The following is a 26,227-nucleotide window of genomic DNA, read 5'->3' as shown; positions in this document are numbered from 1 at the left end:
AAGAGGACCCTGGGTAAGATGGTCAATCCTTACTCAGAAAGACAAATGGGATGGACATTTGAAGAAGGAGAAAATAGGCAACAGGACAGAAACCTACCACAGAGCACCTATGAAAGACTCTAACAAGCAGTGTATCAAAGCAGATACTGAGACTCATAAACAAATTTTGGCAGAGTGCAGGGAATCTTAAGAAAGAGGGGGAAGATAGGAAGACATGGAGAGGACAGGAGCTCCACAAGGAGAGCAAGAGAACCAAAATATCTGTGTATAGGGGTCTTTTCTGAGACTGATACTCCAACCAAGGACCATTCATGGCTATAACCTAGAACCCCTGCTCAGATGTAGCCGATGGCATGTCAGTATCCAAGTGGATATCTTAGTAAGGGGAACAGGGATTGTCTGTGATATGAACTCACTGGCTAGCACTTTGACAGCCTCCTCCTGACAAGGGAGCAGCTTTGCCAGGCCACAGAGGAAGACAATGCAGCCAGTTCTGCTGAGACCTGATAAGTTAGGGTCAGATGGAAGAGGAGGAGGACATTCCCTATCTGTGTACTTGGAAAGGGGCATAGGAGGAGATGAGGGATGGAGGGTGGGTTTGGGAGGGGATGAGGGATGGTGCTACAGCTGGGATACAAAGTTAATAAACTCTAATTAATATAAAAAAATAAAGAATAATAATTTAAAAAACAGGGAAATGATGAAATTTTCAGGCAAATGGATATAATTAGAAAAGATCATCCTGAGTGAGGTAACCCAGAAGAACAGAGACACATACGGAATATACTAAGTTATAAGTGGATAACAACCATATAATATAGGAGAAACATACTAAAATCCATAGTCCAAAAGAAGCTAAAGAACAAGGAGGACCCTAGGGAAGAGGCTTAATCCTCATTCATAAGGACAAATAGGATAGACATTGGAAGTAGGAGAATACAGGGAACAGGACAAGAGCCTCCCACAGAGGGCCTCTGAAAGACTCTACCCACCAGGGTATTAAAGCTGATGCTGAGACTCATAGCTAATCTTTGGGCAGAGTGCAGAGAATTTTATGGAGGGGGGGGGGGAAGTAGAAAGATCTGGAGGGGACTGGAACTCCACAGGAGACCAACAGAGCCAAAAACTCTGGGGCTCCAGGGGACCTGCAGAGATGGATGAATCAACCATGTATGGAGATAATCTAGATCTCCTGCTCAGATGTAGCCCATGGGAAGCTCATTTTTCATGTGGATACCCTAGTAAAGTGAGCAGGGACTCTCTCTCTGACATGGACTCAGTGGCTTGCTCTCTGATCAAATGCTCAAGCCAGACCCAGTCTCTCTCTCTCTCTCTTTCCATAGATATATAAATAGATAGATATTGATAGATATAGGTACAGTTATAGTTGTAGATATAAATATATAAAACTACAGGTAACTAAGGAAAGCTGAGTGTGGTAGAAACAGTCTTTTTCAGTAAAGAGTACACCAATAATTTATCCAAAATCAAATGATCAACCCTGAAAACATACATACAAGTATGTACAAAGTGTGTTATATTTAGGAGTGTTTATGCAAATACTTGTACATATATGCATGTAACAACAATTAATGAAAAAGTATTCAATGAATTTTAAAGAGAAAAAGAGTGTATGGGAAGATTTGGAGGAGGAAAGAGAGAATATATAATTATATTACAATCTCAAAAATTAAAAGTAAAAATAAATTGAGAACTCTGTATTTCTAATTGAATATACAGATTTAAAAATATTAGCTCTCTGATTTTTTGCATAATTAAAGTCAAATATTTCTCAATTTTGAAATGCACTAAGACTATGGAACAGTTCTGATTGTAGGATGTTTGCTTAGATTATACAGCACTCTGGGTACAAATCACAAGCCTTTTGTAAACTGATCATGACATATAATATCTGTATTATAACCTGTATTCTACAGGCAGGAGAATAAGGGCTCTAATTTATCTTCAACTCCACATAGCCTCTAAGGGCAGCGTGGGATACATGAGATTCTGTTTCAGAAAAGAAGAGGAGAAAAAAGAAAAGTGTAAATAGCATCAGATCAAGATTTGTAACTCAAGTGATTTTATTGAATTGGATTTATGTCATAGAAACACCTTGTCATTTGGTTAAAAACTATTTTGAGTTTATTTATTTTAATACTAACAAGTTATAATGAATCAAGTGAATATATCAGTACATCATAATAATTTAGAATTTGTGCAGAATAAAACCACATTTATTTAATTGGATAACAATCAAATTATATAGAATACACAGGATTAAGGGAAACTAGACATTGGATATAAACTAAAATTTTTACTGGATTACTATTGCTTCCCTGATTTAAAGAAAAAATACAAATATCCTTGTTGTGTACTTGAGCATCTTTTGGATATATGCCTGGGAGTGGTGGTATATCTGGATCTTGAGGAAGCACTATTCCTAGTTGTCTGTGAAAGTGCCAGATTGATTTCCAAAGTGGTTGTACAAGTTTACATTCCCACCAGCAATGGAAGAGGGTGCCCCTTTCTCCACAACCTCTCCAGCATGTGTTGTCACTTGAGTTTTTGATCTTAGCCATTCTGATTGGTATAAGGTGAAATCTCAGGGTCATTTTTATTTACATCTCTCTAATGGCTAAGGACACTGAGCATCACTTTAAGTATTTCTCTGCTATTCTATATTCTTCTACAGTGAATTCTCTGTTTAGCTCCATACCCCATTTTTAATTGGATTGCTTGATTTGTTGCCTTTTAACTTCTTTAGTTCTTTATATATTCTGAATATCAGCCCTCTGTCAGATATAAGGTTGGTGAAGATCTTTTCCCAGTCTGTAGGCTGTTGTTTTGTTTTGACAACAGTGTACTTTGTTTTACAGAAGCTTTTCAGTTTCATGAGGTCCCATTTATCGATTGTTGCTCTTACAGCCTGTCCTGTTGGTGTTCTGTTCAGGAAGTTGTCTCCTGTGCCAATGAGTTCTACGCTCTTCCCCACTTTTTCTTCTAACTGATTTAGTTTATCCGGTTTTATGTTGAGGTTTTTGATCCACTTATATTTTAGTATTGTGCAGGGTGATGAATATGGATCTATTTTCATTTTTCTGCATATAGACATCCACTTGGACCAGCACCATTTGTTGAAGATGCTGTCTTTTTTTTTTCCATTGAATCGTTTTGGCTTCTTTGTCAAAAATCAAGTAATCATACGTGTGTGGGTTTATTTCTGGGTCTTCTATTTGGTTCCATTGAGCCACCTTTCTACTTCTATGCCAATACCATGCAGTTTTTATTACTATTGTTTTGTAATACAGCTTGAGATCAGGGATGGAGATACCTCCAGATGATCTGTTGTACAGGATCGTTTTGGAAATGCTGGGTTTTTTTATTTCTCCAGACATTTGTGCAACCATGCTTCTAGCAGCTTTATTCATAATTAAACTTGGAAAAAACCCAGATGTCCATTAAGGGAGGAATGAATACAGAAATTGTGGTACTTTTACACAATGGAATACTACTCAGAAATTAAAAACAAGGAAATCATGAATTTTGCAGGCAAATGGAGGGATCTAGAAAAGATCATCCTGAGTGAGGTATCCCAGGAGCAGAAAGACACAGACATTATATGCTCAATTATAAGTGGGTACTACACCTATAAGATAGGATAAACATACTAAAATTTGTATACCTAAAGAAGATAAACAAGAAAGAGGACCTGGGGTAAGATGATAAATCCTCACTTAGAAAGACAAATGAGATGGACATTCGAAGTAGGAGAAAACAAATAACAGGACAGGAGCCTCAGAAAGACTCTTCCTAGCAGTGTATCAGAGCAGATGTTGAAACTCATAACCAAACCTTGGGCAGAGTACAGGAAATCATATGAAAGAAGGGGGAGTCAGCATGACCTGGAGAAGACAGGAGCTCCACAAGGACAAAATATATCAGGGCACAGGGGTCTTTTCTGAGACTGTTTCTCCAATCAAGGACCATGCATGGATATAACCCAGAACCTCTGCTCAGAAGTAGCCCAAGGTAGCTCAGTATCCAAGTGGATATCTTAGTAAGGGGAACAGGGAGTATTTCTGACATGAACTCATTGGCTGACTCTTTGACTTCCCCCCACCCGTGAGGAAGGAGCAGCCTTGGTAGGCCACAGAGGAAGACATGGAAGCCAGTCTTGAAGATACCTGATAAGCTAGGGTCAGATGGAAGGTAGGAGGACCTCCCCTATCAGTGGACTTAGAAAGGGGCAGGGAGAAAATGAGGGAGGGAGGGTGGAATTGGGAGGGAATGAGGAAGGGGCCTATGGCTGAGATATAAAGTAAATAACCTGTGATTAATATAAAAAATAAACATTATTTAAGAAATAAATGAATGAATGAATGAATGAATGAATGAATAAAAAAAAGAAAAGAAAAAACAAAAAACCCAACCTACCAAACAAATAACAACAACAAAACAGACCTCTACAGTAGTAGATTTCAAGAGTGATGGATCTCTTTAAATCTTTATCCAAAAAAAATAATAATAAAAAATTTGAAGAAATGAAATTGCTTCAGTCATTTGAAATTTAAAAAAGGACACAATTGCACACTAGTGAACAATAGAAAACTATTATTCAACACAATTAACACTTTTTATGACATATATACATATAGTTTTCTAAATGTTAGCACATAAAATTCAGATAAATCTTAAAACAATACCAGTTCGTGGAGAATCACATTATCACAGATTGACATTTTACAATGTGTTATTTAGTCATGTTATTTATATTCTTATCTCCTAAATACAGTTTCCATACAATCTAAAAGAACAGCAGTTATGTAGTTAATAGGTTAATCCTGCCATAAAAGTCAAACATGAAAACTTCCTGTTAAATTGCTAAATTCTTGAACTAAGTATTAACAGTTTCCTGTCTGCTATCTTACTCTTGCAGACAGAATACATTCTGATAAACAACTTGAATTATTATTGTTGGTCAAAAATACTTGTCTTCCTCTTTGTATTGTGCTACCCAAACTGAGTGTCAAAGCAGATATGTCCATAAAAATGCAATAGTGCTTTATGTCTTAACACTCTTTCTAGTAATATTAGCATTTATTCTGAATACAATAAAATTAGAAAAATGCTTCCTACAATATCTTATAATAAGATTATATTACAAATAATTATTTTCTAAAAATAATATTAGACAAATTAGGTATTCAATTATTGTGGCTATGCAATATTATGAAAATATAATTACAGAGTTAATAGCACATGTGGAAATCACTTAAGATTTAAGGTTGTTCTCTTACTATACACTCAAAGTGTTTGTATAGCCTTATTTTAATAGAACAATGTGACAATCAACTTTACTTTCTTTGCTTTACCATGTAATAAACTTTCACAACCTAAGGTAACACATACTTATAATTTGAAGTTATATACTCTTCCATACTTCTGACCTAGACCATTCATGTATCTCATTTGCTGAAAGCAGCAAATACAGAAGCTGGAAACAACTTTCTAAAGTCCACCATAAGGTTAAAATCGAATATGTATGAATATTGTTTTATAAACAAAGATATTTGTTGCCTGGGTCAAATGGGATCAGTTGGAACCACTGGCTAAATATCTCTAAAAACCTTGCCCTTGGTAGCTCAGTAACCAATTGGTTTCCCATAGTAAGGGGAACAGGGACTATTTCTGACAGGAACTCAATGGCAGGCTCTTTGATCTCCCCACCCCCCAAGGGAGGCACAGTCTTGCTAGGCCACAGAGGAGGACTTTGCAGCCAGTCCTGAAGATACCTGATAAAACAGGGTCAGATGAAAGGGGAGGAGGTTCTCCCCAATCAGTGGACTTGGAAAGGGGCAAGGAGGAGATGAGGGAGGGAGGGTGGGGTTGAGAGGGAATGAGGGAGCGGGATACAGCTGGGATACAAAGTTAATAAGCTATAACTAATAATAATAATAAGTATATTAAAAAACAAAAATTGAAAAAAGATTTCTAAAAAATATTCCATCCCATAGCCATGTGATGTTTTCTTCTATGCTGTTAAATAATACGTAATATAATTCTGTTATTGACAGACACAGAGACTCACAGAGACAAATACGAACGGACAGACACAAATGCATGTTCACCACATTATTCCGACTCATTTAACAGACACAGGACAGAAAACACAGGCAGTATAAAGTACAGAATCAAATCTAGGCTTGTTCTTGGTTAAGTGACTCCAAGGGAGACTATAAGGGAAAGTGATTATTATTATTATTATTATTATTATTATTATTATTATTATTATCATAATATGACACCAATGTATTACTGGTAGTTCAGAGTTAATCATTAATGCACTGTAATGCACACAAATTATAGTTGAGTTGGTAGAATAAGGAAAGCAGCTTACCTACCCTGTTTTGTTTGGTTTTCATCCAAAATCTTTCTCAGATACATGCCCCAAGTTGGCACATAAAAGTCTCTACTCAGTCAAATAAGTACTCAGAATATAACAAACAGTACACTTATTTTTAAAAAGTTATAAGAAGTACAGACCATAAATGATTAGCCAAACATAAAAAAAATATTTTGGGGAAACTGCATAATGAAAAGTGTGTTAGGTTAAAAATAATTTCAAAATAAAACTGTTGAAAATGATTACTCTCTGCAGTAATAAACACCAGAGTGACATGCACAGATATTTTAACATAATACATACACTTTTATTTGTACTAATCTATATTGCTCATAAGTTTTCAATATTTTTATCAGGCCACAACTCTGAAGTGATAGCAATTGGGTCACAAAGTATAATTTGTGCATATATATTACATATCATGTTGATAATTATGTATCATTATTTTAATTTTCTTTTTTAACTCTATTTTTATATTAATTACAGTTTATTCATTTTGTATCCCAGCTGTAGCCCCCTCTCTTATTCCCTCCCAATCTGACCCTCCCTCCCTCACCTCTTTTCATGTCCCTGTACAAGTCCTCCCCTTCCATCTGACCCTAGCCTATCAGGTCTCATCAGGACTGGCTGCATTGTCTTCCTCTGTGGCCTGGTAAGGCTGATCCCCCATATGGGGAGGTGATCAAAGAGCCAGACACTGACTTCATCAATGTAGCCATTTTAAATAAACTTCTCTGTGATCCACCTTGGCACTGAGTAGGTTTTATACACTGAAATTCTCTGTCTCAGATTTCCCATTTTCATTTGAGGGATACAGACCCAAAATTAACACATAATAAACCATACATTTAACTTTTTATAGTATTTATTTTTCCTTGACATTTCTATAACCACTTTATCACCTAAAAAAGACAGTTGTGTAATTGAGCAAAATATAGTAAACATGATAGAGATGTTAATTTTCAGCTAATTATATAGGAGATCAAACAAGTTTCTCATTGTAGTAAGCCCACCCCCACAGTAGGTCCCATAGTGATTAATTAACACTTGCATAATCATTTATTAATGTGTGAATAGTATTTCAATGGTTGCTATAAATGGGAAGAATGTCAGCTACAGCTACAGTGTTCTGCTACATTAAAAACATCAGTTCTGTCTCAATTGGTTGTCTTAATCAAAAAAGGTTCATTGTCTAAATAGGCATACAACTTTGGGAATTGTGGCATCGGCATATCATTATGAAATTATCAGTCTTCTTTTTTACTTTATGGGATATTTTTCTCTTAGTTTCCTTTCACTAATGACTAAACTAGGAGTAGAGGTGAAGTAATGATTTGATTTATTCAAAGTTCCCAATTATTTAGAATCTGTCTTAAGATGTACCCATAAAAAAGTAATTCTTTAATTCTGTTTGAAGAGTACAATAGATTACTGTACTTAAAACTTGAGATATTCACTGTAAAAATATTTGAAATAAGCTGTTTTCAGAAATATTCATTTAAGAACTAGAAATTACAGCGATGCTTAGCTGAAAAACTGAGACATACCTGCTTGTAGTTTGATACCAGAAGAAATATATGACAATAACAAATGGAAACTTGACATAAGACACATTAAAATGTGTTCAAATGTTTGAGAAAGTTAACAAAGTACAATGCTTTTGTATTGTTTTTTATCTAGAGCTGAGTTATCCAAAATATTATTTTTTAAGCTACCTTTCAAGTACTGTATCAGAAGATGTTGCTTCTCTTTTAGGAACACTTCATTGATGTTGTGAAGAACCAAGAATTCCTTCTGCTTCCAGCTAATGAAATTTCAAAACTTCTGTGTAGTGATGACATTAATGTGCCTGATGAAGAAACAATTTTCCATGCTCTTATGCAGTGGGTAGGTCATGATGCTCAAGCTAGGCAACGAGACCTGGGGAAGCTGCTTTCTTATATCAGACTGCCATTGCTTTCTCCACAGGTATGGAACGTAATCATGGTAAAGTATATTAGATTTCTACTTTGTAATGTAGCAATCCATTAATATTTGTCAGTTTTTTTCAAAAAAATATATAATGGTGTGTACAGAATGTATTGAAAAAGTGTATAATTAGAGGTATTAATAATGGAGAAAAAGAAATACAGCTTTAAAAGTAACCTACCGATGATCTCCAACATCATAATACTTATCAGTTTCAGTTGCCTTCCTTACCATACTATAACAAGGGAGGAAAATGACTGTGTCTCCTTTCCAAGCACCACTCACCTTCTAAGAAAAGTCATAATAATCAAGATAGCAGCTTTATGTGACTGGTTTTAGGAGGAGTCATATCCTGGATAATACCTACAAAAATGGGTAATTATTTCCTGTAATTGAAAGCCAGCTTCTGTCCTTAAAGATGCAATCATTACAATGGAATTCTCATCATGTGTACTGAACTGAAGGATTATAGGAAAGATGATTCTAAAAATAAGTGTTATATTTTTCTTTTTAAAATATATTACAATTTATTTACTTTGTATCCCAGCTGTAGCTCCCTCCCTCATCCCATAGCAATCCTCTCTCCATCCCTCTTTTCCTCCCATACCCTTTCCCAGTCCACTGATAGGGGAGGCCTTCCTCTTCTTCCATCTGACCCCAACCTATCATTAGGACTATCTGCATAGTCTTCCTCTGTGGCCTGGTAGGGCTGCCTCCTCCCCTGCCATGAGGAGATGATCAAAGAGCCAGCCACTGAGTTCATGTCAGAGACAGTCTCTGTTCCCCTTACTAGGAAATTCATGTAGAGACTGAGCTGCCATGGGTTACATCTGTGCAGAGTTTTTAGTTTATCTCCATGCATGGTCGTTTGTTGGAGTATCAGTCTCAAAACAGACTCCTGAGTCCAGATTTCTTAGATCTATTGCTCTCCTTGTGGAGCTCAAGTCTCCTTCAGGTCTTTCTAGTTGCTCTTTCTTTCATAAAATTCCCTGCACTCTGCCCAAAGTTTATCTATGAGGCTCAGCATCTACTTTGATTCCCTGCTGGATAGAGTCTTTCAGAGGCCCTCTGTGGTTAGGCTCCTGTCTTTTTCCTTGTTTTCATCCTCTTCCAATATCTATCCCATTTGTTTTCATGAATAAGACTTGAGCATCTTACCCAGGGTCTTCCTTCTTGCTTAGCTTCTTTAGGTGTACAGATTTAGAATGACTATCCTATATTATATGTCTAATATCAACTTAAAACTGAGTATATAAGATGTGTATCTTTCTCCTTCTGGGATATGTCACTCAGGATGACCTTTTCTAGATCCCACCATTTGCCTGCAGATTTCATGATTTCCTTGTTTTTAATTGCTGAGTAGTAGTCCATTGTGTAATTTTACCACAAATATTTTTTTATCTATTCCCCAGTTGAGGTTTGTTTCCAGATTCTGACTGTTATGAATACAGCAACCATGAACATTGCTGAACAAATGTTCTTGTTGTATACTTTAGCATCTTTTTGATATAAGCCTAGGAGTGGGATAGCTGGATCTTGAGGTAGCAACATTCCTAATAGTCTGAGAAAGTGCCAAATTAATTTACCAAAGTAGTTGTACAATTTTGCATTCCCACCAGCAGTGGAGTAAGGTTCCCCTTTTTCCACATCCTCTCCAGCATGTGTTGTCACTTGAGTTTTGCTCTTAACCATTCTGATGGATTTAAGGTGAAATCTCAGGAATATTTTGAATTCCATTTCTCTGATGACTAAGGATGTTGAGCATTTCCTTAAGTGTTTTTCTGCCATTCGATATTCCTCTATTGAGAATTCTCAGTTTCTCTTTGTACCCCATTTTTTAAATTGGATTACTTTATTTGTTGCTGTTTAACTTCTTGAATTATTATTTGTTGTTGTTGTTGTTGTTTTTTAATTCTTTATGTATTCTAGATATTAGCCCTCTGTCAGATATAGGGTTCGTGAAGGGCCTTTCCCAATCTGTAGGCTGCTGTTTTGTTCTGACGACAGTGTCCTTTCTTTGCTTTACAGTAGACTTTCAGTTTCATGATGTCTCATTTATTGATTGTTGATCTTAGATCCTGTGCTGTTGGTGTTCTGTTCAGGAAGTTGTCTCTTGTGCCAATGAATTCAAGGCTCTTCAAGGATCTATTTGCATTTATCTACATATAGATATCCGGTTAGACCATCACCATTAACTTTTTACTGTTGTATGGTTTTGGCATCTTTGTCAAAAGTCAGGTGTCATAAGTGTGTGGGTTTATTTCTGGCTCTTCCATTCAATTCAATTGATCCACCAGTTGGTTTCTATGCCAGTACCATGGAGATTTTATTACAGTTGCTCTGTAGTACAGCTTAAGATCAGGGAGGGAAATGCCTCCAGAAGATCTTTTATTGTATAGGATTGCTTTAGCAATTCTGGTTTTCTTGTTATTCCATATAAAATTGAGATTTTTTTTCTTTCACCTTCTGTAAAGAATTGTGTTGGTAATTTGATGGGAATTGCATTGATTCAGTAGATTGCTTTTGATAAGATGTCCAGTTTTAATATCCTAATCCTGCCAAGACATGAGCACTGGAGATCTTTCCATCTTCTGATATCTTCTTTTATTCTTTCTTCAAAGACTGGAAGCTTTTTCATACAAGTCTTTGACTTGCTTGGAAAGTTGCAAGGAGTTACTTTATATCCTTTGTGTCTATTGTGTTGTGACGGTTGTTGTTTCCTTAATTGCTTTCTCAGCCCAGTTGTCTTTTGAATACAGGAGGGCTGCTGATTATTTTGAGTTGATTTTGTATCCAGCTACTTTCCTGAATGTGTTTATCATATGTAGGTGTTCCCTGGTAGAATATTTGAGGTCACTCATGTATACAATCATATGATCTGTGAATAGTGATACTTTGACTTCTTCCTTTCCAATTTGTATCTCCTTGATCTCCTTCAGTTGTCTTACTGCTCTAGCAAGGACTTTGAGTAGTATGTTTAAGAGATAGAGAGTGGGCTGCCTTGCCTTGTCAGTGGGGTTGATTTCAGTTTCTCTACATTTAGTTTGATGATGACTATAGGCTTGCTACATACTGCGTTTACTATGTTTAGTTAAGTGCCTTGTATCCCTGATTTCTGCAGGACTTTATACATAAACAAATTTTGGATTGTATCAAATGCTTTTCCAGCATCTAAAGAGATTATCATGTGTTTTTTTTTCTTTCGGTTTGTTTATATGGTGATTACATTGATGTATTTCCATGTATTATGCCACCCCTGCATACCTAGAGTGAAGTCTACTTGGGCATAGTGGATGATATATTTGATGTGTTTTTTGATTCGGTTCGCGAGTATATTGTTGAGCTTTTTTTTTCCATCAATGTTCATAAGAGAGATTGGCCTGAAATTCTCCTTTTTTGTTGATATTTGTGAGGATTAGGTATCAAGGGAACTGTGGATTCATAGAATGGCGTATGGTAATGTTGCTTCTGTTTCTATTTTGTGGAATAGTTTGAAGAGTATTGGTGTTAGCTCTTCTTTGAAGAAGACGGTAGAATTCTCCACAAAAATCATATGGAAGTGAGCTTTTTACATGGAGAATTTTTTTTTCAATGCAGTTTATTCAGGAACCTTGAATAATCATCTGACTCTGGGGAAAGCCAGCCCACAGCTTAAATAGCCTCTGGGTAGCCAACCCAGGCGTGTCACGTGGGCAATGCAGATAGGTCCACATACATGGAAGCAAGCCAGATCCTCAGCCTTAACCAAATGTGGAATTGTTCGTGACAGAGAGCACTCACCATCGGGAAGGTGGAACGCGGAAACCAGCTCCATCTTTAAGGCATAGCATTCCGCAGCTCTCTACAGTTCCCCCTTTTTGTTTTAGACGCATCAGGCAAGAGTAGAGGTCTGATCTCTGATATTAGAAATAAATTGGGACTTTGTACTGATGTTCATTTAGGTGTCATCCACCCAAAGAGCATCAGACCCGTCTGATACCTTTTTCTCAGAGGCGGGACCTGGGGCATCAACCCGCATGCAATCAGACATGCTCTTCTCTGGGTCGCAAGCTGCTGACCCTGAGTGCAGTGCTTAGCCTCGCATCCTGAGCGTATCATTTTAGCTTTTTATGGTATCCAACCATGCTTGGGGAGAATGTCCTGCTTCAATGGCTGTAAAGGCCTGAATGATCATGGCTACATCACACTGTTGTGAGACTCTAATCTTGCATATATACCACAGGCAAACCAAGGAGACCAACACCAGAAGGCCTGCTAACGCTCCCATGCCCGCCCATTCCTTCAGATGATTCATGGCTGCAGCAATCCATGGTGATAATCCTGTGGCTAGTCCTGCGTCCACTCTGGTAGAATTTACTGTGACAATGGCCACTCTCAGCTGCTCCATCGTAGTATCGAATTCTCCAGTCCAATTACCTAAAATATAGCTCAACAATTGTTTAGACAGATTTGCAGCACAGGAAAAATTCTCATGTTGTATGCTAGTGACACAAAGTCCAGCATACTTTCATTGACAGCCAGGTTGAGCGATTTGCCATAGGGTATCAATTTGCTCCTGCAAGAGGTCAATCCTCTGATTGACCACCTTCAAGCTTCCTTTTAGTTGAGCATTAATTCCTTTATGTACAACTAAGGCATGAGCTACATTGGCTAAATGATTATTCAGGGTCTGAGCAGTCTGCCCAGTATGACTCATGGCTAATGCCCTGGTGGTAGCTCCAACAGCCGCCAATGAAATGGTAGTAACAATGGTGGCTGTAGTTCCAAGATCCCTTTTCTGTCTGAAGAGAGTCATAGCGTGAGGGGCATCAATGGGCACAGGCACCCAGTGAGGCATGCGAGTAACCAGGGCATACCTAAATTTACTAGCATTCCAGCATTGGGCAAAAAAGCAAGTAACATTTCCACAATTACTTGGCTCTATCTGGCTAATAATGAATAAAAATGGGGGATATAGACAAACAGGTGTAGGCTTATAGGAAATATTATGAGAAGCCTTAACCCCTCGTTGGAACATCCTGCGTCAGTTCTAGAACTAGCAGTGGTGGTGTCCGAGGTCTGAGTAGGTTCAGGAGACCATTGCCCCCAGGGGCGAGACGTGCTCCATGCCAATTGACTAACTCCATGTTTTCCTCCAATTTTGAAAGTCATTTAAGGTTCTTAAATTATTTTTTCCCTTTTTTTAAAAAATTTTTCATCAATTATACTTTATTCATTCTGCATCCCCCCATAAGCCCCTCCCTCCTACCCTCCCAAGCCCACCCTCCCTCTTCCCTCTGCTTGCATGCCACTCCCCAAGTCCACTAATAGGGGAGGTTCTCCTCTCCTTTCTGATCTTAGTCTGTCAGTTCACATCAAAAGTGGCTGTATTGTCCTCTACTATGGCCTGGTAAGGCTGCTCCCCCCCAGAGGGAGGTGATAAAAGAGCAGGCCAATCAGATTATGTCAGAGGCAGTCCCTCTTCCCATTAATATGTAACCCAATTGGACTCTGAACTGCCCTGGGCTACATCTGTGCAGGGGTTCTGGGTTATCTCCATGAATAGTCCTTGGTTGGAGTTTATGAAAGCTTCTATATCTTTAGGGGATATAGGACTATTTAATTTGTTTACCTGGTCTTGATTCAAGTTTGATAAGTAGAATCGATCAAGAAAATTGTCCATTTCATTTAGATTTTCAAATTTTGAGGCATATAGACTTTTGAATTAAGACCTAATGATTGGATTTCCTCCGTGTCTCTTGTTATGGCACATTTACATTTCTGATTTTGTTGATTCGGATAGTGTCTCTCTGCCTTTTAGTTAGTTTTGCTAAGGGTTGTCTATCTTGTTGATTTTCTCAAAGAACCAGCTCTTGGTCTCATGGATTTTTGAACTGTCTTATTTGTTTCTAATTTATTTATTTCAGCCCTGAGTATGATTATTTCCAGCCATCTACCCCTCTTGGTAGTATTTGCTCTTCTTCTTCTATATTTTTTTTCTCTTGGGCCTTCCAGGTGAGCCATTAAGTTGAATGAAAAGTTCTGTAAGATGTCTGTTAGAGCCATTTGATTCATGACCTCTGTTATAGTCATTGCTAGGTTCCATAAGGTGCTGAGAAAAAGGTAAATTCTTTTGTGTTTTGGCGAAAGGTTCTGTACATGTCTGTTAGAGCCATTTGATTCATGACCTCTGTTAGAGTCATTGTTTCTTTGTTTAATTTCTATTTTGTATACCTGTCTTTTGTTGAGAGTGTGGTGTGGTGATCTGTGTGTGGTTTCAGTTTTGTTAATGTTTCTTTTAAAAATATGGGTGCCCTTGTATTTGAGACATAGTTGTTCAAAATTGTGATATCTTTTTGGTGAAATTTTCCCTTGATGAGTATGAAGTGACCTTCACCATCTCTTTTGATTAATTTTGGTTGAAAGTCTATTTTATTAGATGTTAGAATGGCTACTCCTGCTTGCTCCTTGGGTCCACTTGCTTGGAAAACTGTCTACCTGCCTTTTACTCTCAGGTAATGTCTATCTTTGTGACTTAGATGAATTTCTTCTATGCAATGGATTGCTGGGTCTTGTTCAAGCATCCATTCTGTTAGTTAGTCTGTGTCTTTTTATTGGAGAGTTGAGTCCATTGATGTTGATGAAGTTTAATAATCAGTAGCTGTTAGATCCTTTGATTTTTGTTGTTGGCTGTGGAAGTGTGTCTGTGTGCTTGGCTACTCTTTGATTTTCTGTATTGAGGTTATTTATTTCCTGTGTTTACCTGAATGCACTTAGTTTTCTTGGGTTAAATTTTTCCTTCTAGTATCTTCTGTAACATTGGGTTAGTGTGTCGGTATTATTTAAATTTGTTTTTGTCATTGAATATCTTGTTTTCTACATCTATGATGACTGAGTATTTTGCTGGTTATAGTAGCCTGGGCTGACATCTGTGCTCTCTTAGGGTCTGCATGATATCCTTCCAGGCCCTTCTGGATTTCATAGTCTTTGTTGAGAAGTCAGGTATGATTCTGATGGGTTTGATATTACATATTATTTGGTCTTTTTCCCTTTGAGCTTTTAGTATTTTTTTCTTCGTTCTGTATACTTACAGGTTTTATTATTATGTGGCAGGAGGATTTTCTTTTCTGGTCTAATTTATAAGGTTTTCTGTAGGCCTTTTTTATGCTTATAAGCCTCTCCTTTAGGTTGGGGAAATTTCTTCTATGATTTTGTTGAAAATAATTTCTGAGCCTTAGAGATGGAAAGCTTCTTTTCTCTTTATTTCTATTACTCTTAGATTTTGTCTTTTCATATTGTCTTGGCTTTCTTAAATGTTATGTTTCAGGAATGTTTTAGATTTAACATTTTTTGAGATATATATTGATGTCTTCAATTGTATCTTCCACACCTGAGATTCTTTTTTCCATCTCTTGAAGTCTCTTGGTTATGCTTACCTCTGTAGTTCCTGAGTTCTTCCCTAAGTTCTTCCTCTTTGTGATATCCTCAGTTTGTGTTTTCTTTAATTGTTTCCAATTCTCTCTTCAGATCTTGAAACCTTTTGTTGATTTCCTTTACCTATCTGACTGTACTGTCCTGTTTTTCCTTCAGCCCCTCCACTTGTTTGTTTAAATAGTCCATTGTTCTTTTAGTTCTTTCATTGATTTAATTATTTCCTCTCTGAAGGCCACAAACTGTTTGGTTTCATCATCCTGTACTTCTTACGAATGGCCATAATCTGTTTGATTTTATCTTCCTCTATTTCTTTACACATTTTATTTGTTTCCTCCATTATTGTCTTCATAAGCATAGATGTAAAGTCATCTTCTTGAATTTCATTTATGATAGTGTATCCAGGGCTACTTTTCCCTCTATAACTGGGTTGTGGAGATGCCATATTGCTCTTGCTTTTGTTGGTTGTGCTTCTACACTGGATGCTCATCAACAGATGACTAGATAATAGGAAATGATCTTTCATTAAGCATGGTATTGTCTGTCAACTTTTTGGAATCTAAGTTATTATTCCTATACAGACCAACCAAATCACTGTCTAACATCTGGTTTACTAATATAGTCTTTTTTTTCATCAATTACACTTTATTCATTCTGCATCCCCCCATAAGCCCCTCCCTCTTCCCCTCCCAATCCCACCCTCCCTCCTCCCTCTGCTTGCATGCCACTCCCCAAGTCCACTAATAGGTGAGGCTCTCCTCTCCTTTCTGATCTTAGTCTGTAGTCTTAATCTGTGCATCAGATATTTTAGGTATGCAAAAATCTAAGAAACCCTGTCTATCTGAAGCTATTGAAACTTAAGTTCTTTATGTAGATTTTGTATTTTCCAGCATTTTTATATTTTTTTGTCTTTTTGTTGATGGACATCTAGTTTTATTCCATATCTGAGATTTGTGGATGGTGTTGCAATAATCATGGTGGGGGCAGGGAATTCTCAGTTAGCATTCTTTGTACATATTCCTAGGATGGTATAGCTCGGTTGTAAAGTCATTCTCTATTCTAGATTTTCTAAAATTCACTGCATTAGAAGAAAGAATATGATCTGCTTAAACATATAACTCTAATTCTCTCAACTCTAATAATGCTTTATGCCTAAAATATGTTTAAGTGAAAATTTCCTGAAGTAATGACATGCACATGTAGTTTTCCAAACAAGTCAATATATTCTACAAAACACAGAAATAAAATACATGAAGATGAGAAGTCTATAAGTGTTTTTTTCGGAAAGTTTCATATCTTAGTTTTTTAAATTTTATTTCATTTTTATTAATTATAGTTTATTCACTTGTATCCCAGCTGTAGCCCCCTATCCCCCAAATCCCATCCTCCCTCCCTCTTCTTCTCCTATACCCCTTCCCCAGTCCAATGATAGGGGAGGTCCTACTTCCCTCCAATCTGACCCTAGCCTATCAGGTCTCATCAGTACTGGCTTCATTGTTGTCCTCTGTGGAATGATAAAGCTGTTTCTCCAACAGCTGGAGGTTATCAAAGAGTCAGTCCCTTAATTCATGTCAGAGATAGTCCCTGTTCCCATTACTAGTGAAACATCTTGGACACTGAGCGCCCATGGACTACATCTGTGCAGGGGTTCTAGGATATCTCCATGCATGTTCCTTGTTTGTAGTATTAGTATCACAAAAGACCCCTGTGCCCAGATTTTTTCCTTGTGGAGTTCCTGTCCCCTCCAGGAATTTCTATCTCCTGCTTTTTTCATAAGAATCCCTACACTCTGCCCAAAGATTGGCTCTGACTCTCAGCGTATGTTTTGATAGGCCCTCTGTGGTAGGCTCCTCTCCTGTTTCCTGTTTTCTACCTCTTCTGATATCCATTCCATTTGCCTTTCTGAATGAAGATTGAGCATCTTTCCCAGGGTCCTCCCTCTTGATTAGCTTCTTTAGGTATACAGATTTTATTATGATTTTCCTATATTATATATCTAGAATCCACTTATAAGTGTGTGTCTTTCTGCTCCTGGGATTTTTCACTCAGGATGATCTTTTCTAGATCTCACTATTCCTTCTTTTTAAATGCTAGGTAGTAGGCCATTGTGTAAATGTACCACAATTTCTGTATCCATTCCTCAACTAAGGGACATCTGAGTTGTTTCCAGCTTCTAGCTATTACAAATAAGGCTGCTACAAACATGGTTGAACAAATATCCTTGTTGCATACTTGAGCATCTTTTATATATATATGCCTACAAATGGTATAACTAGATCTTGAGGTAGCACTATTCCTAATTGTCTGAGAAAGCACAAGATTGATTTCCAAAGTGCTTTTCAAATTTACATTCCCAACAGCAATGGAGGAGGGTTCCCCTTTCTTCACATTGTCTCCAGCATGTATTTTCACTTGAGTTTTTGATCTTAGCCATTCTGATGGGTGTAAGGTGAAATATCACAGTCGTTTCGATTTTCATTACCCTAATGACTAATGATGTTGAGCATTTCTTTAAGTGCTTCTCTGCCATTGATATTCTTCTATCGAGTATTCTCTGTTTAGCTCTGTAACTCACTTTTAATTGGATTCCTTGATTTGTTGGTTTTTTTATCTTCTTAAGTTCTTTATATATTCTGGACATTAGCTCTCTGTCAGATATAGGATTGGGGAAGATCCTTTCCCAATCTGTAGGCTGTCGTTTTGTTCTGATGACAGTGTCCTGTGCTTTAAGGAAACTTTTCAGTTTTATGAGCTCCTATTCATTTATTGTTGATCTTAGAGTCTATGCTGTTGTTGTTCTGTTCAGGAAGTTGTTTCCTGTGCCAATGAGCTCAAGGCTCTTTCCCAATTCTTCTACTAACAGATTTACTGTGTCTGGTTTTATGTTGAGGTCTTTAATCAACTTAGACTTTAGTTTTGTGCAGAGTGATAAATATGGATCTATTTGCATTTTTCTACATGTAGACATCCAGTTAGACCAGCAACTTTTTTCAAGATGCTATCTATTTTCTATCTTATGGTTTTAGCATCTTTGTCAAAAGTCAGGTGTCCATAAGTTGTGAGTTTATTTCTGGGTCTTCTATTCGATTCCATTGATCTACCATTTTGTTTCTATTCCAGTATCAGGCAGTTTTTATTACTGTTACTTTATGGTACAGCTTGAGATTAGGGATAGAGATACCTCCAGAAGATCTTTTATTGTAGAGGACTGTTTTAGCCATTTTTTTAATTATTCCATATCGATTGGAGAATTTTTCTTTCAAGTCTGTAAAGAATTTTATTGATAATTTGAAGAGAATTGCATTGAATCTGTAGATTGCTTTTGGTAAGATGGTCATTTTTCTCTGTTAATCCTGCCAAGCCATGAGCATGGGAGATCTTTCTATCTTCTGATATCTTCTTTTTTTCTTTCTATAGAGACTGTAAGTAGTCTTTAAACCTATTTCATATACGATGTTAAAGAAATACCTATAATTTTATCAGGCAACCAAAATAGGAACTTAATTTACTAGAGATTACAATTTGCAAAAAACAAAAACAAACACAAAACAGAATTGAATTTAACCAGAAAAAGAAATTATATGAGATGAGATTAATTTTGCTCCAGCAAATATAGTTTCTTTTGGTGTACTATTATATCACAGTTCCAAAACAAATGAATAGAGTTTAATACATGTCAACATTATGAAATCTGTACATGCGTTTTCTCCAGTTCATCGTGGGAGCACTATTTTACTTATATTTCATCAATATTATTAAGGATCTGTATTGTGTCAGGTAATGATAGGATCTATCACCCACTTCTCCTGGTCTTGATTAGTTAGCATGTATTCTAATTCACTTTAAAAAACATATGCTTTCAAAATAATGCTCTCATGTAATGATAAATAAACATTGCCATTGAAATGGATAATATCTTAACAGAGCATGTTTCTGTGACATATGTTATAACCCAAATACACAAAAATATAAACTTATTGCACTTGTCACATGCAGTAGATAAAGCTACTCAACCTTTTTGACCACAGAAATTCTTTTTTATTACTTTTGGTAACTCATTTTATATTTGTCATTTTTCATATGTAGGCTTTCACATGATAGAAAAAAAAACATAGTCTTTCTGATGTTGGACTCCTGATATATGTGCCATGCACCATTACTTTCCAGTTACTCGCAGATCTGGAAAACAGTTCAATGTTTACTGATGATCTGGAGTGTCAGAAGCTACTAATGGAAGCTATGAAGTATCATCTTCTGCCTGAGCGAAGATCCATGTTGCAAAGCCCTCGTACAAAGCCTAGAAAATCAACTGTGGGTGCTCTTTATGCAGTGGGAGGTATGGATGCTGCTAAAGGTAAAAGCAACACATTAATTAATTGGGAAAATATCTCTTTTTGAAAAAGAAGAGACATTTCTAACAGTTTCCACGTTATGAAGATGCTATTAAATCTTTGTTAAGTAAGTGTATCTGAAGCTGGTTTCCATAAATAGGGTAATTTTTCTGTGACCTCACTTTCCTTCTTATAGACCAAAATCCTTTAATTATGAGTGTCTTAACTCTGAATGGGGATTTTACTTTATGGACACAATTCTAGTTCTAAACATTCATTTTTCCTCATCAAATCTTTTCAGTGACATTTATCTATCTGTCTGCCTATCTATCTATCTATCTATCTATCCTCTATCTATCTATCATAAGTTAAACAGAGAAGTGCATCCAAATGTATTTTTGACAGACATGAAATAGTGACCCCTAGCAATTACTCTCAACTATCTGGTACATGCTTAAAACTAATTATGAAAATATTAAAGTGATATCAGAGTACCAAGAAAAGATGATTTTACATGAAAAAGAATTCCATGAAATAAAAGGACTAGCTTCTGAAGCTGTTATCCTTCCCCTTCTTGAACATGTCTTGTTTGCTCCTCTGAAAGTGATTATTTATTCTTAGAAAACATTTTTCTAATATAATGAAGCATTATATGTAGTTTTTATTATTTTATTATATATGCAAGGGTGTTTAGTTTACATGCATGCCTGTAAACCATATGCATGTTTGGTTCATAAGTACAGTCTCAAGGAGACTAAAAGAGACATTAGGTCCCATAGATTTGGAGTTATAGAAGGTTTTCTACCACCATGAGGATGTTGGGAATGGAATCTGGGTTCTGATGGAGAGCAGTTGGTGCTCTTTCTAGCTGAATCATCTCTCCATTAGGGGTCACTATTCAATTTGTATCAAAAATATATTTGGGTGCATTTATCTGTTTCACTTATGATAGACAGATAGATAGATAGATAGATAGATAGATAGATAGATAGATAGATAGACAGACAGACAGACAGAGGGACAGACAAACCGATGATTCTCCTGAAGCAAGGGTTTTATGACGAAAATTTGATTCTAAAGAATGTAAATCATATTTAGAAACAAGCGTACTCATAAATCAAAAAGTAAAATTGTATTTGATATATATTAACAAACTGACCTATAAATTGAAAATTTATCCTAGTAAAAAATCCGTTATTTTGATTGGATGTTGTAGTAGGGTATAGGAAATATGATAATTAATTACAAAGCCTTTTCACTTAGTGAATTTTCTATTACTATAAAAGTCTGATATTAATTACAGTTTATTCATTTTTGTATCCCAGCTGTAGACCCCCCCATCTTCCCTCCCAATATCACCTTCCCTCCCTCAACTCCTTCCATGGCCCTCCCCAAGTCCACTGATGCGGGGGACTCCTCTCCTTCCATCTGACCCTAGCCTCTCGGGTGTCATCAGGACTGGCTGCATTGTTGTCTTCTGTGGCCTGGCAAAGCTGCTCCTCCCATGGAGGATGGGGGGAGGGGTGATCCAAGAGACTGCCACTGAGTTCATGTCAGAGACAGTCCCTGTTCCCCTTACTAAGGACCCACTTGAATAATGAGCTGCCATGGGCTACATCTAAGCAGGGGTTCTAGGTTATAACCATGAATGGTCTTTGGTTGTAATTAATATAAGAAAATAAAAATCTAACTTAAAAAAGAAAACCCCAAGTACAGAATAAGGGAAAGAAAAACTATTTTTTTCTGAAGTAAATAAATTAATAAAAAAGGCCGAGTCTGGAAATTTTGAAATACTGGAAATTAAAAAAAAAAATACAGCTGGAAGTCTAACATGGTGGAAAGTAGAATAACAAAAAAGAAAGTGAAAATAGAAAAAAAAAACATATATAGGAGCAACACTAATTTTTATTAGTGTCCATTAACTGTATAATACAATAGTTTCATTGTGACACTTTTATACATACATATAATGTAATTTATTTTTATTCACGGTTTTATTTTCTTCATATGTTATCGCTTCTTATAAATGTTGTCCATTTTTACTTGCTATTTCTGCTCTCATGATAACTTGTGAGAGCAGAATTAGTTTATTTGTAAGGGTAATATTTCATCATTTATCAGTTATTCTAATTCAAACACCTCTAAAGATTGTCATATTATAGACTAATTTTTTTCAACATATGATCTCTAGGGAAAAAAAAAAAAACAGGTAGTGGTGGCACACTACTTTAATTCCCGCACTTTGGAGGCAGAGACAAGCAGAGATCTCTGAGTTTGAGGTCTACAGAACAAGTTCTAGGACAGTCTGAGCCACACAGAGAAACACTGTTTCAAACAAAACAAAACAAAATTATATATATATATATATACATACATATATATATACATATATTTTAAATTTAACACTTCTGAAAAGTAGATTGTAAATGGGATTTAGATTTCCAATATTGTTGAATTACTTCATACAAATAGTGTTCTTCAGAAAATAACAAATATTATACGATACAATAATTTCAGTTTGAAAGGTTGGTATTTTATTGCTTTTTTTAATGCTTTGTTTTTCACCTTTTGGTTTAGTTTTGCTTCCATACACTAGATTGACCTAAAGGTGATGGCAATCCTCCTGCATCAGCCCAAGTACTGAGATTACAGACATGAACCATTATATGCACTGAATAGAATAACATTTACAGCTTCATAGTACTTAAATTAAAAGCCAAACATACTAAGTGCAAAATAGAAATGCAACTATCATTCCTTATGATATTTTTCTTTCTGTCCTCGCAGTCTGTTCAGGGCATTATACATGCCAGGATACTGTTCTACTTTTGAAATATAAACTCTGATTCTAGTTTGTGATATGTGTAAAGACACCATCTGCAATATAGAAACAATTTTAAGTGTTAAGGTATTTGTTTATTTTATCCATTAAGTATGTGGGTGAGCACATGTATGTCAGAGTGTGCATGTGGATATGATTTACAGGCATCTGTTTTCTCCTTGGGATCAAACTTGAGCCATCAGACTTAGTTGCCAGCACCTTTACACACTGAACCATTTCTCTGGTACAATATATACATTTTTGTGTGTGTGCATGTTTGTTGTATTTCCTTCTATTTTGTAGTCTTTTTGCTATTTTAAACTTAAAAGAATTTTTTAACAAAAAGTGGTTATAAGCATAACCAGCTTCATGCCTGATTCTACAAATAAATGAAATAGAAAATTTTGTAACCTGTTTCAGTTACCACAGTTCAGTGTGGGAAACCTGTCATTTTTAGGGCCTCTTTCTGAGTTTTTGGTAGACAGAAACAAAACAAAAAACAAACAAACCAAAAGCTCTATGGAAAACATGTGAAGCCATGCATAAATTTGTATCTCTTTCTCTTTTAAATGTACTATTTAAATATGCTTAGTGAAGATAAGATGACCTAAACTAAAATAAATTTAAGACTGTTGGGAAAATAATGAGTTAGTAGTTTTGAGTATCTTTTGAAAAATATAAGTTTCACCATAAAGCTGGAAGTGATTCAATCACTTTGACTTTGGGCATTTTAAGATTAGATAATCTTGAAATGTTGTTGAATGGATTCTTACTAAACATATATGTTCCTTTATCTCTATTGCCACTCTTCTAGAAAGGATAGCTGCAAAACTCTTCCTACTAGTTCTTGAAAAACCAGTGTGAGCACTTAAGAACAATAGTAAAACAGTAAAGAATTAGATATAAAAATCTAAGTAGTAAGGACAACATATGTAAAGGGTAGCATTCACTTATGCAAACAAAGCATTATATTGAAAAAGCCTCTATCAGTACAGTTTTTCACATTACTACATATCCCTTGCATTACAGAATGTTATTGAATTTTCCTTAAAGATGTTTTTTGAAATTTTACTTTTTAATATCCAGGAATATAGTGCTCTGTTACTTAATTTTGTTTCTGTATAATGTGATCAATATAAAACTACTTAATTAAATACAATTATCACATACATATCTAAAGCTAACTTTAATGAGTACAATGTATCATAAAAGAACCATCAGAAAACTATAATCAAGATGAGAACCAAATTTTAAATTTTGAATGAATTTTCAGTTACAGTGAGTAAGAAACTGAGAAAATCTTTATAGTTCAAGTTACTTAACTACTATTCAAAACTTTTATGATTGTAATAAAGTTAAAAATTTTTTCTGTAGCTAGCCTAATGCCATAGAAAAATGACCTGGCACAACGCAGATAATTAAATATTTCAAGTTCAATTTTTTTGATTGTTAATTAATGAATCTTTGTGTAATATCCTAATCTATCAGTTTTCTATTACTCTGTATTGTTAATAATTAGCACAGCTTACTTTTGAATTCTAATCTAAATTGGCTGTGATAGTTTTCACTAAAATAGATCAGAAGAAAACTTAGTGAAAATTGGATTAAATAGAAACAAAAACATTCACAGAAAACATGTGAAGCCATGCATAAATTTGTATCTCTTTCTGTTTTAAATGTACTATTTAAATATGCTTAGTGAAGATAAGATGACCTAAACTAAAATAAATTAGCTAGAGGTAATATATGCTCAGTTGAAGGTTTGCCTTTTTATGGCCCTAGACTATAGCCATACAACTGTCAATGACATTTTTGCAGATGTTAACTTTATCTTCATTGTTACAATGAATTATTTTTCCCACAAATCTATCAGAAAACAGAACATGGAAAGTGTGTTAGTTATCCTTGTGATTGATTTTATACAATTAGGATAATTGTGTAATTACTGATAAATCATCATTAATGATGTTTCCCTGAAACATCAATTCACTGGCTTCAGTAAACTATAGGAATGAAAACAAATTTGATCAACTTTCACTTTCATTTTTTTTAATGAGAGGGCAAGCCATTGTGAAAAATCTACCTTAACTGAAAATATTCTGCAGTGACTTTGATGAATGACAAAATGCATTGTTTATAAAAACTAAAAATTCATTAAAGTAAGAGTAAGAATTTACTATTGTATTGTTGAGAGTATTTTACTTCACTAAATTGACATTTCAGAAGTATAAATAAAAACCTCCATCAATGTGGTAATTCCTCAGAATTCTATACTTTTACCTACAATTCTTCACATAACATTTTGAGAAACAATGTAAAAAATTTACTTGAAAGGAATTTTAATATCTGATTATTTAGTCAATTATCTGAAACTTAATTCATTTTAAATCAGTACACACACAAATACACTCAACAAAGAAATCCTTCAGTTGTAGAAAAATGTAAAATTGAAGAATTATTATCATAATTAAAACTTTAAGTATATACAAATAATAGAATCCAAGACAAGGGTTTTTTTTTGTAGGCATGTTTGAGACCTGTGTTAATACTACTAGTAATATAGCCACAATTTTATTTTATCGTACTTCATGTTATATTTATTATTAGCACGAACTTCATATTTTATTGACATAAGCCACATACTTTAACACTTTTCTTCTCAATCTTCCATTTTAACCCAGAAAGTGGTAGAGTTATCACTCCTAGCCTTTAAATTACTGTCATCTGACATACTTAAATTAATTTGAGCTCTCTTCACTGATGCTATACCGTAAATTAGAACACACAACATGAAATAAGCCAATTCAGAATCTTAGCATCGTCTTATCATTTTTAATTACATCTTTAACAGGTACCACTACAATTGAGAAGTATGACCTCAGAACCAACAGTTGGATCCATATTGGCAATATGAGCGGCCGTAGGCTTCAGTTTGGAGTTGCAGTTGTTGATAATAAACTTTATGTTGTGGGAGGAAGAGATGGCTTAAAAACTTTGAATACTGTGGAATGTTTTAATCCAGTTAACAAAACCTGGGTTGTGATGCCTCCTATGTCAACACACAGGCATGGATTAGGTAAGATATTTAAAGCTATATAACTTCTCAAAAATGTACAGGAACATTTTTAAAACTAGATCCAGCTGCAGTTTATGAGGAGTTATTCAATAATTCACAGAAGCTTCAAAATTCTGGAAAGGTTAAGCTAACCTGAAATTCTCATGGAAACATAAATTATATTTTAATTCCATGTCACTTCTACCAACAATAGGGGATGATGTAGTGGAGAATGA

At 35.5% G+C, this 26,227-nt stretch overlaps 1 protein-coding gene across 2 annotated transcripts in view; it reads left to right on the top strand.

The window, feature by feature from the left end:
* Window positions 1–26,227, top strand: part of Klhl4 (kelch like family member 4) — an 89,603-nt gene that overhangs the window by 51,184 nt on the left and 12,192 nt on the right. The window contains exons 5-7 of one of the 2 annotated variants that reach the window (XM_060374543.1): window positions 8,162–8,374; window positions 19,952–20,120; window positions 25,788–26,012. In XM_060374543.1, coding sequence (XP_060230526.1) covers window positions 8,162–8,374; window positions 19,952–20,120; window positions 25,788–26,012 — 607 coding nt within the window. Of the gene's footprint in view, window positions 1–8,161; window positions 8,375–19,951; window positions 20,139–25,787; window positions 26,013–26,227 lie in introns of both variants that reach the window. The other variant, XM_060374542.1, reaches the window with a different exon arrangement.

Source organism: Meriones unguiculatus, chromosome X (genome assembly GCF_030254825.1).
Source record: "Meriones unguiculatus strain TT.TT164.6M chromosome X, Bangor_MerUng_6.1, whole genome shotgun sequence".
NCBI lineage: Eukaryota > Metazoa > Chordata > Mammalia > Rodentia > Muridae > Meriones > Meriones unguiculatus.
The sequence above is the reverse complement of the archived record's forward strand: the minus strand, read 5'-3'. Positions and strand labels throughout refer to the sequence as shown.